General features: G+C 46.8%; 2 protein-coding genes across 2 annotated transcripts in view; one reads left to right on the top strand and one right to left on the bottom strand.

Annotated features, from left to right (window-relative positions):
• Positions 1–15,805, top strand: part of Ctu1 (cytosolic thiouridylase subunit 1) — a 29,867-nt gene that overhangs the window by 3,726 nt on the left and 10,336 nt on the right. The window lies entirely within an intron of this gene.
• On the bottom strand, positions 3,183–14,015 carry LOC110553714 (sialic acid-binding Ig-like lectin 12). Its single transcript, XM_021645792.2, has 7 exons — positions 13,523–14,015; positions 13,059–13,331; positions 12,823–12,870; positions 11,506–11,763; positions 10,580–10,673; positions 10,153–10,234; positions 3,183–3,589 (listed from the first exon to the last, which is right to left on the bottom strand). Exons 1-7 carry the CDS (start codon positions 13,959–13,961, stop codon positions 3,401–3,403), a joined length of 1,383 nt encoding a protein of 460 aa, XP_021501467.1. The 5' UTR covers positions 13,962–14,015; the 3' UTR covers positions 3,183–3,400.

Genomic DNA, 15,805 nt, shown 5'->3' with positions numbered 1-15,805 from the left:
GTTTTAAAATCAGGAACTTGGAGCAACTTTGCCAATGAGGAAAGCACCCCTTTCTCCCTAGCAGCCACACAGCCATTTGCCACAAGAAGAGAAATTGGCATGATCAGGGTGAGAGCCAAGGAAAAGGCAGTAAGCAGTGAGGACTCAGGCTGAGGGCATGACTTGGTAAAGTGCTTGCTGAGCAAGCTAGGAATTCGAAATCCTCATGTCCTATGCTTCAGTTCCTGCCTCCAGGTTTCTGCTTGAGTTCCTCTCCTACCTTCCCTTCATGGTAGACTATAAGATAAAATAAACCCTTTTCTCTCCATGTTGCTTTGGTCATGGCCTTCCATCATAGCAATAGAAACTCTTGCAAAGACAGTGAGTGAAGAGATGAGTTGATAGTGGTGATGGCTGGTGATAATGCAGACAAGGGTGATAGCATCAGTCAGCTTTCTGCTACTGTATCAGAATACCTGAGTCAATTAACTTATAAAAATGAAGATATATCTTGTATCACAGTCTCAGAACTTTCAGTTCATGGTCAGTTGTTCGCATTGCTACTGGACCTGTGACAAAGCAAGACATTATGGCTCCTCACCTTGTGATGAACAGATAGCAAGGAGGGGGGAAGGGCCAGGCTTCCAATTCTCCCTTCTCCCTTCAACAGTAACCCCCTCCAACAATCTACCTTTTTTTAACTAGGCCCTACATCTTAAGGGTTTCACAAATCCTAGTCCTTTAGGGACTAAACTTTTAATACATAGTCCTATAGGGAACATTCTAGATCCAATACACAGCAGGAATTGCAGTGATAAAGGTGCAACTACTAAAGATGATGGTGGTGATGGTGACATTGATGTGGTGACAGTACTCTAAGAAAGCTGGCTGGGTGTAAGCCGGTCTGTGGAGCTAGGGGGCGGCACCTTGCATGATCTCTGCTGTGCTTCTTGGCTTGTGAGTTTCTCAGTTGGATGTCGTGCCGTGTGGCATGGCAAGCAGGCCTGCCTTCAGGCTCCTGCCCTGATTTCCTTCAGCGGTGAACTGTGGCCTGGGACTGCTAAGTGAAACAAGCCCCCTCTGCCCCTATATTGTTTTGGTCTGGGTGTTTTATCATGGCAGTAGAAGTGAACCTAGAATAGGTGGGTTACGATTATCATTTTTCTGACATTAAAATAAACTAATATTAAAAAGTATGGGTGGGAGTGTTAGGAATTCTGGTCATGGACGCTAAGCCCAGGGTTCATCTCTTCCACAAGCATGTGTGTATGGAAGGAACTGGGCCCCTTTATCTATTTTTTTCCCAAGGACTTTAAGATCACATGATGTGATTTCTTTCCACAGGAGAAACCAGACATAAGTGTCTGTAGCAAACCTAGAGGACAGCCCAGCCAGGCAAGGAGGTGAGGGAGGGAGATGAGAGAGCATGAGTCTCCCAAGGGGACCAGCTGAACTGGACCAGCACAAGGTGTGTCTAGAACATTCTGGGGAGGCAATCATCTCAGTCTCTGTGGACTGAAGAAATCTAGGCTCCCGATGGATTGGAAGATTCTCTGTGGGGCCTGGACGAGAGATGACATCACAGGCCGCCTGGCCCTCCTAAGCTGGGGCACGGTCATGGGGGAGCTCCAGGCTCTAATCCAGACCCCTCCTCCTTCCAGTGTTTACAACTCCGTATCCTTTCTCAGATGCTGGCAATCTTGAAAGACTCTTTGAAGATGCTCAGATTGGTTTTGCCAATGACAGAGAAATTAAGCAATTTTAAGTTCAGACAATTGGTGCCGCCTACTCCAACAAGGCCACATATACAGTCATGCTACCCCCGTGAGTCTATGGGGGCCATTGTCACTCAAATCACCACACTGTCTTAAAAACCAACCAAACCAAAAAGTATAATCAACAGTGATGGGTATGATAGGAATAGCACAAATATAGACTCAGTCCAGCTTTATGTTCACGCGCAGGTGAAAAAATTGCAAAAATGTTAAGTATTATATGTGTTTCCTCTCATGGTAGTTTCTTTCTTTATGCTTTGGGTTCTAAAGTGCTTTTCCCTCACAAAGTACAGGCACTTTTTAAAAAAATCAGGAGCAGGAAACCAAGTTAGGACACTCTTGACAGCTCCTCAGCATCCGCAGCACCTCTGTTGACAGCTTTCCCTGAGCTGCGCTCGTCAGCACATCTCATATAACAAAGCAGAGCTGAGCAGCACCTCTGTCAGACTGTCTGTCTGTCTGTCTCTCATCTCTTTCTTTCTATCTTGTATAATCTATCTTCTGTCATCCACCATCTACCTTTCTCTCATTATCTATCATCTCTCTATTTTCTATTCTCTATCTACCTATCATCTGTCTACGTATCATCTACTAACCCTTTTCTGTCTGTCCTCTGTCTAAAATCTGTCTGTCTGTCTATCACCCATCCATCTAGTTCTGATTTGAATGTACATTGTCCCCACAGGCCAATATATTTGGACACTTGGTGGCAATATTTTCTAAAGCCATGGAACCTTTCGGGCATGTGGCCCAACTTGTAGAAGTGGGTGTCTGGGGCTGGGCTGGAAGATGATCAGTACTTCTGGTTCTGGACTGAGCTCACTGCTTCCTGGTCCCTCAAGTTGTGGGGCCTACACTCCATGTCTTGAGCCTCTACCCATTTTCTTGAGTACCATGTTGCCTTCCTCACCACAATAGCCTGAAACCGTGGACAAGAATAAACCTTTCCATCCTTCACGTTTCTGCCATGTTTTGTCAACAAAGACAAGAAAAATAACTAAAACGTGCAACATGAAACTAGTGAGGGGATTATTCGGGTAGAGAAAGGGGACTAGCAACTAATAGGAGGTGGGCAGGAGAAGGTAAAAGGAATGAATATGGCCAAAGTATGTGATATACTTGGAAGAAAATGTAGCAAAACCTATCACTGTGTAAATAATATATGCCATTAAAAAATAAAATTAAATCAAAAAAATCAATCTTAAGACTGGAGAGATGTCTCAATGGTTAAGAACACTGGCTACTCTTCCAGAGGATGAGGTTCAATTCTTAGCACTCATGTGGCAGCTCACAACTCTCTGAAACTTCTGTTCCAGAGGCTTTGATGACCTTTCCTGGCCTCTGCAGGCACCAGACATGTAACTGGTGCACAGATAGATATACATGCAGGCAAAACATCTACACACATACAATTAAGAAAAAGTCAAGTTTATATCTTTCAGGGCATGCCAGTGGTTTCCAGAGTCTGGGGCTTGGGTGGACAGGGAGTGCGGGTGTGAGCAGTAGCAGAAAGCCTGTGTCGTGAGAGGAATGGCTTCGAATTCCTGCGCAGCACATGCCACCCTAGGGGACTCTTCTCCAGGCTCTGGTGTCTCTTTCATCCTGTGGTAGCTGTGCTTCCTCCAGCCGTAGCCATGGCCATGCAGTCATCTGTGGCACTTTATCTCTGAGTACTCAGTGGTAGTGTCCTGCTGCCCCTGTGGGCTCCTGGGCTTCATTTTGTGAAAGCTGAGAGATGCATAATGTATGTCTTCCTCTGTGGAGGAGGGGGCTGCATCAGCTGTGGAAGGCAGGGGTTCCGAGCTGTCATTCACCTGGAGTTCCACTAGGGGACTCTGTGTAAAGAAAGGTAGTCAGGTAGGACAACAGGGACCCCTGGAACCCCTCACCTGCTCCCCGACATATACTTTTAATCTTAAATTACATGCATGTGTGTAGGGTGTATGTACATATGGTGCAATGCCTGCAGAGACCAGAAGAAGGCATCTGATTCTGTGGAGATGGAGTAAGTAGGAGGCTGTGAGCTTCCCGATGTGGGCGCTGGAAACTGACCTCAGCTTTCCTGGTAGAGCAACACACTCTCTTAATCACCGAGCCATCTCTCCAACCTCCCATGTGCATTTTCATTGAAATCACCTTTGTTCCTACTTTCTCCAAACATTTAATACTTAACAAATGCCCAGTCTCCCTAAGTCTACCAGCAAGATGTTATTTTTGTATATATAACAGAGACAAAAATAACATCTCATCTCATATATATATATCTCATATATATATATATCTCATATATATATATATATATATATATATGAGATGAGATGCAAAAAGCAACTCATACCAAGCAATTCATCCAGACTACCTGGGGAAGCTGGTGCATAGCTGCCATTTTAGACTCACTACAAGTTCAAGACCAGCCTGGGTTTCACAGCAAGTTCCAGGTCAGTCTGGGCTATCATAAAGAGAAAGCCAAACCAAAATCCAAGTCAAAACCATAATCTAGTGATTATGAGTTTTTTTTTTTTTTGAAACCATGTTTTTCACCCATACCCTGTTCCCAGAAATTATGACTCTGAGTCCGAACACATACATATATAGGTGCATACATACATACATACACACACACACACATATATTTACAAAAGCCTAGGCCAATATAGCTAGGCATGTTCCCTGACTTGCTCATAACTAATATCCCATTTATTCTATTCTAAGTTCTGCCACATGGCTGGTTACCTTTGCTAAGGTTTCATGCGTCTGTCCTCAGTGTTCCAGAATGAATCCCAATGCACTTCACTCTATCCCAATATTCACCCTCTCTATTGGACCTCTTCCCTCCTATTTCTGGCCTCAGCTATAGGCCATTCAGCTGCTTACTGATGGGTGAAGAATCCGTACAGTACAGCAGAGATTACACCTACAATTCAGTTCTTTTGACCCTAACAACCAGGGACATATGTGAGATTCTTAGATGGTTGTTGGATATTCCAAGGTGGAATGGATATGCTAGACATAGGACCACGGCTTTTTTTTTTCTTGATATGTGTATTAAATCTGTGTGGTGTGCATACACATGTGAATACAGAGCCAAGAAGTCTGTACCAGATGTCTTCCTTTCTGGTGCTCAGTTTATTTTTAAGACAGGATTGCTCACTAAGCTGGAGTTCACCATTTTTGCCCAGGTCCAGATGCCTCTGCTAGCACTATTGTTGAGGGTCTGCGCCGCTGTGCCTGGTGTAACATGGGTGCTGCTGAGCAAACTCAACAACTCATGCTTGCAAGCACTTACCCACTGAGCTACCTCCTCAGCCCCAGCCTTGTGTACATCATTCATTTACTGAGGATGCTCATAGTAGCATCTATTTGAGCATTCCACATGGTGCTTCTGTAGTCCCAGCACTGGGGAAGAACCTGCACATGGCAGGAGGACCCCTGTGAGCTCCAGTCTGGACTACGCCATGGTTATTGGGTCTGACAGGAATATATAGCAAGACACTTCTCAAAGCAAATGAGTCAACAGATGCATAATTGTGACTTATGATACAGGCAAGAAGGGGTAAGTGACAAGGTGCAGTGCCTCAATTCAGGCATGGTGCCCGCCTTCCAGAAGCTCACAGTATAGTAGAGCAGGGTAAGAAACAGCCAGTCAGAGAAGTGATAGCTGATGGGAAGAATAAGGCCCCTTAAGAAGCTCATACACTGAACATCTAGGACCTGTAAACGTGTAATGTGCCTCACAGGTGGTACTGAGCGAAAAACCAGATTAAATGAAAGGTATAGGAGCGTGCCCTCAATATGCAAACACTAGGAGAAAGGAAAGAAAGGACGGTGCTTTTCATTCATATGACCCAAGATGTACCAAGGTGTACCCAAGTTTAAGCATGCCTACATTTAATGTTTTGAAATTTATTTTATTTTCACTTATGTTTATGTGTGTATATCTGTGTGTGGGTGTGTGAACAGGTGAGAGAAATACCCATAAAGTCCAAAAGATGGTGGTTGGCTCCTATGGAGCTATAGTAACAGGCAGATGGAAACTGCCTGATGTGAGTGCTGAAACTGAACTAGAGTCTTCTGCAGGAACAGAGAACATTTTAACCTCTGAGCTGTCTCACATACCTTTAAATGCACCCAGAATACTAATAGTAGCCTACATTAGGGCAAAATCATTGGACACAAAGTCAATTTTATAATAAAGCGTTGAATAGCTTGAGCAATGTATTGAATAGCCACTATATATAGAAGGAAGGAAAAAAAGAAGGAAGGAAGGAAGAAAGGAAGGAAGGAAGGAAGGAAGGAAGGAAGAAAGAAAGAAAGAAAGAAAGAAAGAAAGAAAGAAAGAGAGAGAGAGAGAGAAACCACGAGCCACACACCTCATAGCCTGGAGGCCGGAGTTGGGGCTGTGGCACGTGGCTACTGCCCAGAATCACAGCAGAGTGTTGGGCCACATGTTACTAGTTCTAGTAAACAACCCAAACTCAAACTTAGAAGTAAGCTTTCCACAGAATGGGTATTGCTTTGTTAGACAAGATGGCTCAGGAGTTAAAGGTGCTTGCTGACAAGCCTAATGACCTGAGTTCAGTTCCTGGGATCTCCAAGGTGGAGGAAGAGAACCAACTCCTGAATGCTATCTTCTGATTGCACACCTTGGCATATGCGTGCACAAACATAAATAAATAAATAAATAAATAAATAAATAAAATCAATACATAAATAAATAAATAAAATCTTAAAAATAAAACTCACAAATCTAAAAATGCATAACTGGAAGCATTGTAAGGCTGAAACATTTGTATCCAAACCTTCGACTCTTGTCAAACAATTAGCAAAACAACACACTCAGTGTTGGAGAGATGGCTCAGAGAACACACTGGTCTGCCAGAGGACCAGAGTTCAGTTCCCAGCATGCACATTGCCTGTAACTCCAGCTCCAGAACTCTTTCGTCCTTCATGGGTACTGCACTCAAGTGTGTGTTTTCACACAGGTGGTTAAACAATTTGCCCTCCTCCTTTTCTGCCCCAAACTGTTTCCTGCAGTGTCTTCACCCTCAGCGACTGGCACTTCTGATGTCTGCTCTTCATTCTTCTTCTCCTGTCATGCAAACCCGGCCCTCAGCTCCCACACACTCCCTTCATCTCTGCCTCATGAGCTATCCATCAGCCAGCCCAGACTCTCTGCACACTATCTCCTTCCTAATGCCTCTGGATCTGCCCTTCCCTTACTAACCTGTTTCCTGCCTGATGCAACCACAGGCACCAACAGAGGTAACAGACTGTTCCTCATAGTGATCCGTTTGCTCAGAAGTGAGTTACACACTCAAGTTCTCCAAACTTGCTTCCTGTGGTGGCCTGCACTTCCCCTATCTTTCCACACAGTCCTCAAGGCTGCTCTTCCACTTGCTGGGTGCCTCCTGCTTCTGAGAATTGGTGACTGCTCCTCCCTCTACCTGGAATAATCAAGTGGCAGAATCCAGTCTCTCTCATCACTAACCAAAACCACATTCAACCTACAGAAACTGTTTAGAAGCTCTCTATATCGGAGGAGGGACTAAGAGCCAGAGCAGGTAAAGAACACCTGTGATTCCTCAACAACAAACAACCCAACTAGAAAAACAGACAAAATTGGAAGAGATTCCCCTCGAAAGATATACAGAGAAGAGATATTCACTATTATTATTTTTAAAATGCAAATTGAGACCACAAAGAAATAATACCTCACATTCACTAGGATATCTACCACAAAAATAATACAAAAGAAAACAGAAAATAATCAAGTTGACAGATTCTCAAAAAATGAAAAATACGGTCTGGGGAGATGGCTCAGTAGTTAAGAGCACTGGCTGCTTTTCAAGAGGACCTGAATGCAGTTCCCAGCATCCATATGGCAGCTCACAACTGTCTGTAACTCCACAATCCAACACATAGATATACACGCAGACAAAAAACAATGCACATATTTTTTTTTAAAGAATGAAAAGTAGAACTATATGACCCAATAATTAAGGTATATATCTAAAATAATGGAAAACACAATCTTGATCTTTCACATTTATGAATGTGCACATCACAACAGTAAAAAGATAGAAGAAACTCAGAAGCTGGCTAAAGAAGCTGTGCTACGTACAGTGGAATCAGCCTTCTAAAAAGGCGAGAAATCTTGTAGTATGCTACGACAAGGATCCTGGGGGTATATTAAATGAAGTAAACCGGCCACATGAGCACAAATAGAGTGTGGTCTCACATAGGAGGTATCTGAAGAAGTCAGATTCACATACACAGAGAGCAGAATGGTGGATGCCAGGCGTGCTGGGGAGGGAAGCCTGGGGAGGAGAGGGAACAGCTGCTCAGTATGGAGTTGTAGTTGTTCAAGACAAAGAAGTGCTAGGCAGCTGTTACGCGTGTGTAACAACTGGTGAATTTTATGATACATGGGATTACCAAAATCTAGAGCACAGATTACATAGATGATAGATAGATAGACAGATAGATATAGATGGTAGAGGATAGATAGATGATAGATAGTAGATAGATATAGATAGATAATAGATAGAGACATAGAGATAGACAGATAATAGATAAATCTGATGGATGAGACAGATGGACAGACAGATAGTTAACAAACCAACCAACCACACAGCCTATCTTCCCAGCACTCCTACTTTTTGTACCTTCACTTTCTCCCAATAAACTTCTCTATCTTTTAATCATATATTGGTCTTTGTTGGTTGTTTGAGTGGTCTGATAAGCACCTTGCTCTGGAATAAAACATGACTGAGTCCAAGGTTCTCTAAGGTTCTTTAAAGATGGGTCCCTGGCACCTGGTCTGCTGGTGTCTTTGTAAGTACTTCACATTTCACAAATGGATGAAAGGAGAGGACCTGGGGCAACGGCTCAGTGCTTACTGTGTAAGCATGAGGGCCAGTGTGTGAATCCCCAGAAATGACATAAATACCAGCTGGGTGTGGTGGCCCATCTATAATTCTAACTTTAGAAGGCAGAGGTAGGGGATCCCTACAGCAAGCTGGCTAACGAAAATAGTATATCAGTGATCTTAGGGGTTGGATTAAGTGGTCTTTCCTCAGTGACCAAGTGAAAGAGCCACTGAAGACAATTCCTAACATCAACGTCAAGCTTCCATGTGCATGTGCAGCTAAATGAGTGCACACTCTTACACACACAACACAACACACACACAGAGTATCAGTGACCGATACTTTGGCACTATCTTAAATTTTGCATCTGAGGCAAGCTTCTCCCCTCACCATATGGGCTGAGGAGTTTGGGCTAAATCACCCTCTGGGTCAAATCTAGCCCACTGTTCATTTTTATAAATAAAGCTTTATTGACATGCAGCCATGCTCATCAGTAACATATGGCCTATGATGGTTTTCAGGCCGGAGCAGCAAAGCTCAGTGGCTACAGAGTCAGCCCACCCTTCCTAAGAAGTTCAGGAGGACCAGGCACAGCGACATACACTTTCAATCCCAGCACTCAGGGAGGCAGAGGCAGGCGCAGATCTCTGAGTCTGAGGACAGCCTGGTCTACAAACCTGGACAGCTAGGGAGACACAGAGACACCCTGTCTTGAAAAACAAACACAAAGGGGGAAGTTCAGGAGGTATTACTGTATTCAATGGGGTCCGGGAACAGATATTCAAATGCAGAGGAACTGAATAAAGCTAGTAACTTGTTCCTGGTAGCAGATAGCAGGCAGGGTAGCCCAAGGGCCAGAGGAGAGGAAGTGGGAAGAGGAAGAGGAAGAGGGACACACTGAAAGACACTGAGAGATACACAGAGAGGCAGAGTTAGAAGATGGAAGAGAGAAGACAAAGAGGGAAAAGAAGGAGAGATACAAGGGAGAGGGAGAGAAAGGGAGAAAAGACAAGAAGAAGGGAAAGAAAAGGAGAGATAGACTGAGACAGAAGGAGACTAGAGAGAGGGAAGAGGAAAAGAGAGAAACTGAGAGAGAAAACAGAAATGGGGATAAAGACAGGCTAATGGAGAAACAGGCTAATGGGGAAGTAAGAGGGAAGAGAGGAGGGGACACACACACACACACACACACACACACACACACACAGAGAGTCATGGAAGGAACCAAAAGGCAGAAAGGGTGCTGCATCTTGGTGTCCTGAAGAGGGAGACTGGATGAGAACCCATGAACTTGTAGTAGAAAAGAAAAAAGATAAGCTGAGTCATTTTCCCTTCCCTGCCTAGCTAGGGAGAAAGCAGTGTGGACGTTGTGTGTAATCATCCAGCTGGGAAATGGACAAGAGAGGTGTGCTTTCAGGACACCCAAATTGAATCACACTCAGCAGAACAAGCCAGGCTCCACCCCAGGGGAGGTGTGTCCAGGCAGGAGGATGCTGGGCTTGAACCCAGGCACTCCCCTGGTCACTCACCTGAGACACTGAGGCCTTGAGGGCATTTGGGCATGTAGCTCCTGCAGCTGGCCTGGCTAGTTTCCTCCTGTAGGATCTTACCCTGGGTGTGAGGACATAGGCAGCCTCTCAGTATGGGCAGGTGGGGGTGCGGCTGGCAGATTCCCCCCGCCCACTCTCTGCCTGCTTGCAATTAAGTCTTGGAAGGTTGGTAAAGATGGCGAGTGGTCCTGCCACAGAGGTTCCTGTGTTGAAAGGTGGCTCCCACCATCTGGGACAGTGGGACCTGAAGGTTGCCACACTCCCGAGTCCCCCACACTGACCACATGCCTGGACCCCAGATCCCCCACTGACTCCTGGCTCCCCCCCTCCAGGTCTGGACTCAGGGCCAGGTGCCAGGCTTGTCCCTCACCCCGGGTCCTCCTTCCCCACTGAGGCTGAAACTCACCCCAAAATGATGATGAAGAAAGACAGGAAAAGGAGGGCAGTGGCCCCTGCACCCGCAAAGAACCCCGTCATCATTTCGGATAGAGTTGCACGGCCTGCAGATAGAGAACTCTAAGAAAGCAACCCTCCTCTCCTACCCACCCTGGCCCCATGAAGGAATCCTGGCTTCCAGTTTTTCTCACCTCTAGCTCAGATATCCAGATCAGAGGCCTTCTGGGATAGATGGAAGGACCAGAGAGGGCAGAGGGGACATGAAAAAGCTGGGCAGCAGTTTGTCTTGATTTAGTTTGGTATCTTCTTCAGCATAGAATTATTTTGCATTTTAACTAGACCATTAAATGTAGCTCAGCATGTGTTAGGACCTAACCCCAGATTCACAAACAGGCAAAGGAATATTTCATCGTAGCCAGATGTCATGGAGAATGTCTGTCATTCCAGCTACCTCTGAGGCCAAAGTGGGATAAAGACGAGGCCTGGGGATATAGATCAACTGTTGAGTGCCTGCCTAGAATTCCCCAGTAAGGGGCTGGAGCATGGACCACCACACAGGTTTGACTACTGAGTAGTTTCACATTTGTTATTACACTGTTTTGGTTCAATTTTCCCTCGAATTTTATGCCCTTGTTAAATGGCCCTTTCTCCCAGCCCACAGAGGCAAAGACCTTATGCTCAAAGCCAACCCAGCTAAGTCCCAGCCCCTCTACTCAGGATTCGCTGCTTCCTGAAGTAACCTCCTCCCCAGCCTACACACCTTCCCCTTCTTCGCAGCAGGAGTAAGATAATGAGGCTCTGGTTAGCCAGAACATTAGAGGCTTTGCAGCTGAGCTCAACTGAAGCTAAGCCCCTGTGAAGCTAAGGCAATATGGCAAGGACAGGGCAGATGCCGAGCTTCTCCTGTTGCCTGCCTCGAACCCACAAGTCACTCACTCTGTGGAAACAGGCTCAGGGAAACGTGTTGGGAGCCCAGAGCATGCTGAGCTTGGCAGGTGTACACTCCTCCATGTTTAAGCTGCACTGGACTGAGCTCTAGGAGCCCAGGCTTGGACAGCTTTGAGGGGCACAGACTCAGGTTATCCCAGGACCAGCTTAGGTTTGCAGGGGGATGGCTGTCAGTGCTACAGAAGAGACGTAGAGACTGGCCCTCAGAGACAAAAAGAGATGAGCCATTCTCCAGGATTGTGGATTCTGTAGAGAAAGAGAGAGAGTCAGTGCGATGAGATTAAGAGAAGGGACATTAGACTCCAGAAAGGGGGATTGACACACAATAGGGAGCAAAGGCTAGAAAAACACGGGCTTTCACCTGTCACCACAGCAAGAATCTGAGCTTGTCTTATTCTACTGTGAACTGCTTGACCACAAGTCTCAAAAATTAGAGAGAACATGTGACTCAGGCATATATTTGGAGTTGATGATGAGAGAAAGTCAGACAGAGATGGGGAGGGGAAGAGGGAGAGAGGATAGCAAGGATGACCTTGGACTTCTGACTGTCTTGTCTCTACCTCCTGAGTGCAGGTATGCACCACTAACCCAGCTTATGTGGTCCTGGAGATCAAACCCAAGGCTCTGGACATGCTGGGCAAGTATTCTATTAATTGAGCCACATTCCCTGACTTTAGAAGTCTATCGCTCAGACACACACGCTGTGGCCATAGATCCAAGACCTATTGACTGTTCATTGATGGTGGCAGTGTGAACTCCATGCTTTTGCTGCCTATTGGTACTGGAAACCCACAGAATTAGATCCATCTGTTCTGGGCGCTGCAGTCATGGAGACCAAAGACTATCTCTGCTACGAGTTCCTCTCAGAACCTCAGGTGGACAAGCTCAAGCTCAGCCTGACATATGTGGCCAGGATACTGGTCACTGGTAGGTTGAAGACCGAGCTTCTGAGAACAGACATGGTTCTGTTCTCTGTCTAACCATGTAGCTATATCTCTTTGCACAAGAACTCAGAGCACAGCTATTGGGAGAATGCAGGCAGATCCATAAATGGGGAGAAGGTCCTGGGTGGTGTGGCTCTGATGTGTGCAGGTCACCCTTGCCTATGATGGTCAAGAGGCATTGCCCATCCGGGAAAGTGAGGGGTGGATACTGACTGTTGAAAACTCTTACGAGTTTCAGACTGGATGATCCAGTGGTTCCCCAACAAGGAGCCTCTGTCTCCAGGGTGAGTCCAGTGTGAAGAAGAACAAGCCTACCCTGAGCTGAAGAGGTGTGACAGTCCCCACCTAGGATGGCTCCTACCTTGGTCAGCTCCTTGATAGATGGTCACAGTCAGATTCTTTGGAGCATCTAAGAGAGAATGACACAGTGGACTCAGCAACCACCCTCTGTCCCCAGCAGCTGTCTAGGCGGGTATGGCAGGAGCCCATCATCCTGACAAGCCCCCTAATGAGGATTTTAGGATCCAGTGTGCAGACCCTGGCCCTCCAGGGGGACCACTTTACATTAGGAAAACAGGCATCTGAGCCCAGCCTCACATGACACGTTGAGACGGATGGTCATTCTTGTGCTTGCACCAGTTCCAGGCAGGGTCACCTGACAAGTGAGGTTGGTGCCATGGTCCTGAGGCTGGGGGATGATGGTCAGCACCGAGGAGGTGTTGGAGCTCAAGAGGGACCCAGAGGTACCAGTCCAGGAGAAGTTGATAGGTGCCTTCCACTCACAATTCCAAGGCACAGAGCATGTCAGGTTGCTGGGACGGCCAGCCTCAAGGGTCTCCGGGATAAGGATGTGGGGAGTGTTAGTAAGGGCTGGTGAGAAAAGGGGAGAAATGGAGCATCAGGAGGGGGTGAGGTGCATCTTCAGGGCCAGCCCTGGCTCTGATTCAGTTCCAACCCTGAGCCCTGATGCTCAGACCCAGCTGCTCCCAGAACAGAGTCCTATCCCAGATCTGTGGTTCCCATGACTATCCCCAACTGCTTCTTTACAGGCCATGTCTGACCTGTCACACGCAGAGTCATCATGTCATCGATATAACTAAACTTCAGTTCTTCTCTTTCCACTCGAAAGTAGTATGACCCCTCATCCTCCTTCCTGATCTCTCTGATGTCCAGGGAGCAGTTGTTCTTTCTCGGGTCTCCGAGCAGGAGGAATCGGCCTTGGGTCTTCGGCAGTGGTGACTTCTCTGGATTATCTGTGGCCACTGGGGGATCCTTTTTCTTGGTTCCTTCCTGGAACCAGTATCGAAAAATTGGGTCTGAGTAAGTCCGATGCTTCTTGCTCCTTGGGTAGGAGAAACTACAGGGTACAAGGACACACAGGCCCTCCTGCACCACAATTTCCCTCTGCACTGTCAGGGTGTAACCCCTCTTGGTCCAAGACCCACCCTCCATCCCCATTGTTCCCCAAAGCAGCAGCAGCAGCAGCAACAGCAGCAGCATGTCCAGCTGAAGCTGCAGGGCCACCAGAAAAAGTCTGTCTCTCTGGGCTCTTCTTTGAGGAACTATGAAGTGCAAGGCCTGGAGGAGGCCCCAGCGGAAGCAAGGGTGAGGCCAGGGCAGAGGCTGCTTCAGGAGGAGGAGCTTTAGACCCAGGCAATGTCAGGGCCCTCGGCCCTTGGACTCCTGAGGCCAAAGAGGGCAACTGCCTCTCCCAAATTCACCCATGCAGGGCCTAAACCCATCTCCCCCCGTCTGTACTAACACTGGCCTCTGAGTGATATTTTTGCTAAGTGAAAATGGGTTCGCTCCATCCAGAGCCCCCAGAGCTTCCTCTGAGACTGATGGAGTGGTGGAGTTGGGGAGTTGGGGTGTGGAGTTGGAGTGGTGGAGTTGGTGGAGTTGGGGTGTGGTGGTTCTAGAGCATAGGGGAGAAGAGGGACAGGGAGTGAAGACTGGGAAACACCCAGCTTCCCTCTCCCTCCCTTGGCAGCTTGTCCTGGGGACACCCTCTCTGCACAGTGGCCCAGACCTTGTTCCCAGAGCACCACTGTCTAGTTGGGAGGGGGATTTCAGGTCCTTGGAGCATCTCAGAGCCAGAGCCTCAGGGGACATGGCACAGACTCAGTGGGTAGTTCCTATGGAGGGGTAGAAGTGACAATTTTTCCTATTAAAACCCAGCTAGGGAGCTGGAGACATAGATAGCATGGGAGAGGGCTTGCTTGACCTGCACAAAACTCTAGGTTCCATCTCCAGCACCACATAGTGGTAGTATGTGTCTGCAATCTCAGCTCTTAGGAATAGGAGGTAGGAAGGTCAGAAGCCCAAGCTCAACCTTGTCTAGCTACTTAATGAGTTTCAGTCCAGCCTTGGCTCCAGAGGACTCAGTTTCAAAGCATACAAACCAAAACAAACACAGCAAAAGCAAAAATACACCAAGGTAACATAGGGAACTCTCACTCTCAGGAGACCTGGGGAGATGGAGGCAGAGGTGCTGCATAGTGAGACTTGACAGAGAACATTGTCAAATCCAGTGTAGCCAATCTGGCAGGAGAGGAGTTGCTTGTACTCTCCATTTGGCAATGGGACTTTTGGGGACAAAGGTCCCAAAGAATTAATTCCCACAGGAATACCATGCTGGAGTAAGGGAAAGGCAGATGACATGCACAGGATGAACTCACCGCCCCCTGGGGAGAATCCATACAGTTTTGACAAAACTTATTGGAACACCTTGACACAAGGATCGTGTCAATGATGGGAGGTATCACGCACGAACCAGGACTGTAGTATGATTTATTTTGTATGCCTTGCCCTTTAAAGGATTCCCAGTTGACCCTCTGACCCTCAGTGTCAGCTGCTTCTTGGACTTCTGGAAACAGGAGGGGAGCTTTTAAAGCCAGAAGGGGCTGAGAGAGATTGAGTAGGATTGGAGTAGGGTCAGAGAAGAGCAGGGCCAGAGAGGACAGGTAGCACAGGAAGTAAAAAGGATTGAATAGGACTAGAGAAGAGAAGAAAAGAGGTTGAGCAGAATGAAAATAGGAGACAGTTGAAAAGTGAATTGGGCTAGCAAAGAGTTGGTAACAGTTGAGCCAGCATTCACATCATCATCATCTAAACATAGGAACCTATGTTCCTATGTGTGTGTGTCGGAGGACTACATTTGTGTGGGAAAATTCACCTGCATGTGGAGTTCAGAAGACAGCCTCGCTGACCTGGAGCTTCTCAGGTAGTCTAGTTTGTCTAGCCAGAAGTTTCAAAAGCAGGCTACTTGGCTAGCCAGGAAACCTCAGTGCTCTTCCTGTCTTTGGCTCCATAAGCCTGAAATTTTAAGTGCATGCCACCACACC

This window comes from Meriones unguiculatus, chromosome 1, assembly GCF_030254825.1.
Source record: "Meriones unguiculatus strain TT.TT164.6M chromosome 1, Bangor_MerUng_6.1, whole genome shotgun sequence".
Classification (NCBI taxonomy): domain Eukaryota; kingdom Metazoa; phylum Chordata; class Mammalia; order Rodentia; family Muridae; genus Meriones; species Meriones unguiculatus.
This window is presented reverse-complemented; position numbering and strand designations above follow the sequence as displayed.

Excerpts from the sequence above, each read along its gene's own strand:
- LOC110553714 (XM_021645792.2), bottom strand. The coding sequence starts at position 13,961 with ATGCTGCTGCTGTTGCTGCTGCTGCTGCTGCTTTGGGGAACAATGGGG. Across the intron at positions 12,871-13,058 it reads CATCCGTCTCAACGTGTCAT|ATGCTCCAAAGAATCTGACT; the intron begins GTGAGGCTGGGC and ends ATTCTCTCTTAG. Across the intron at positions 11,764-12,822 it reads CTATCAAGGAGCTGACCAAG|AATCCACAATCCTGGAGAAT; the intron begins GTAGGAGCCATC and ends CTTTCTCTACAG.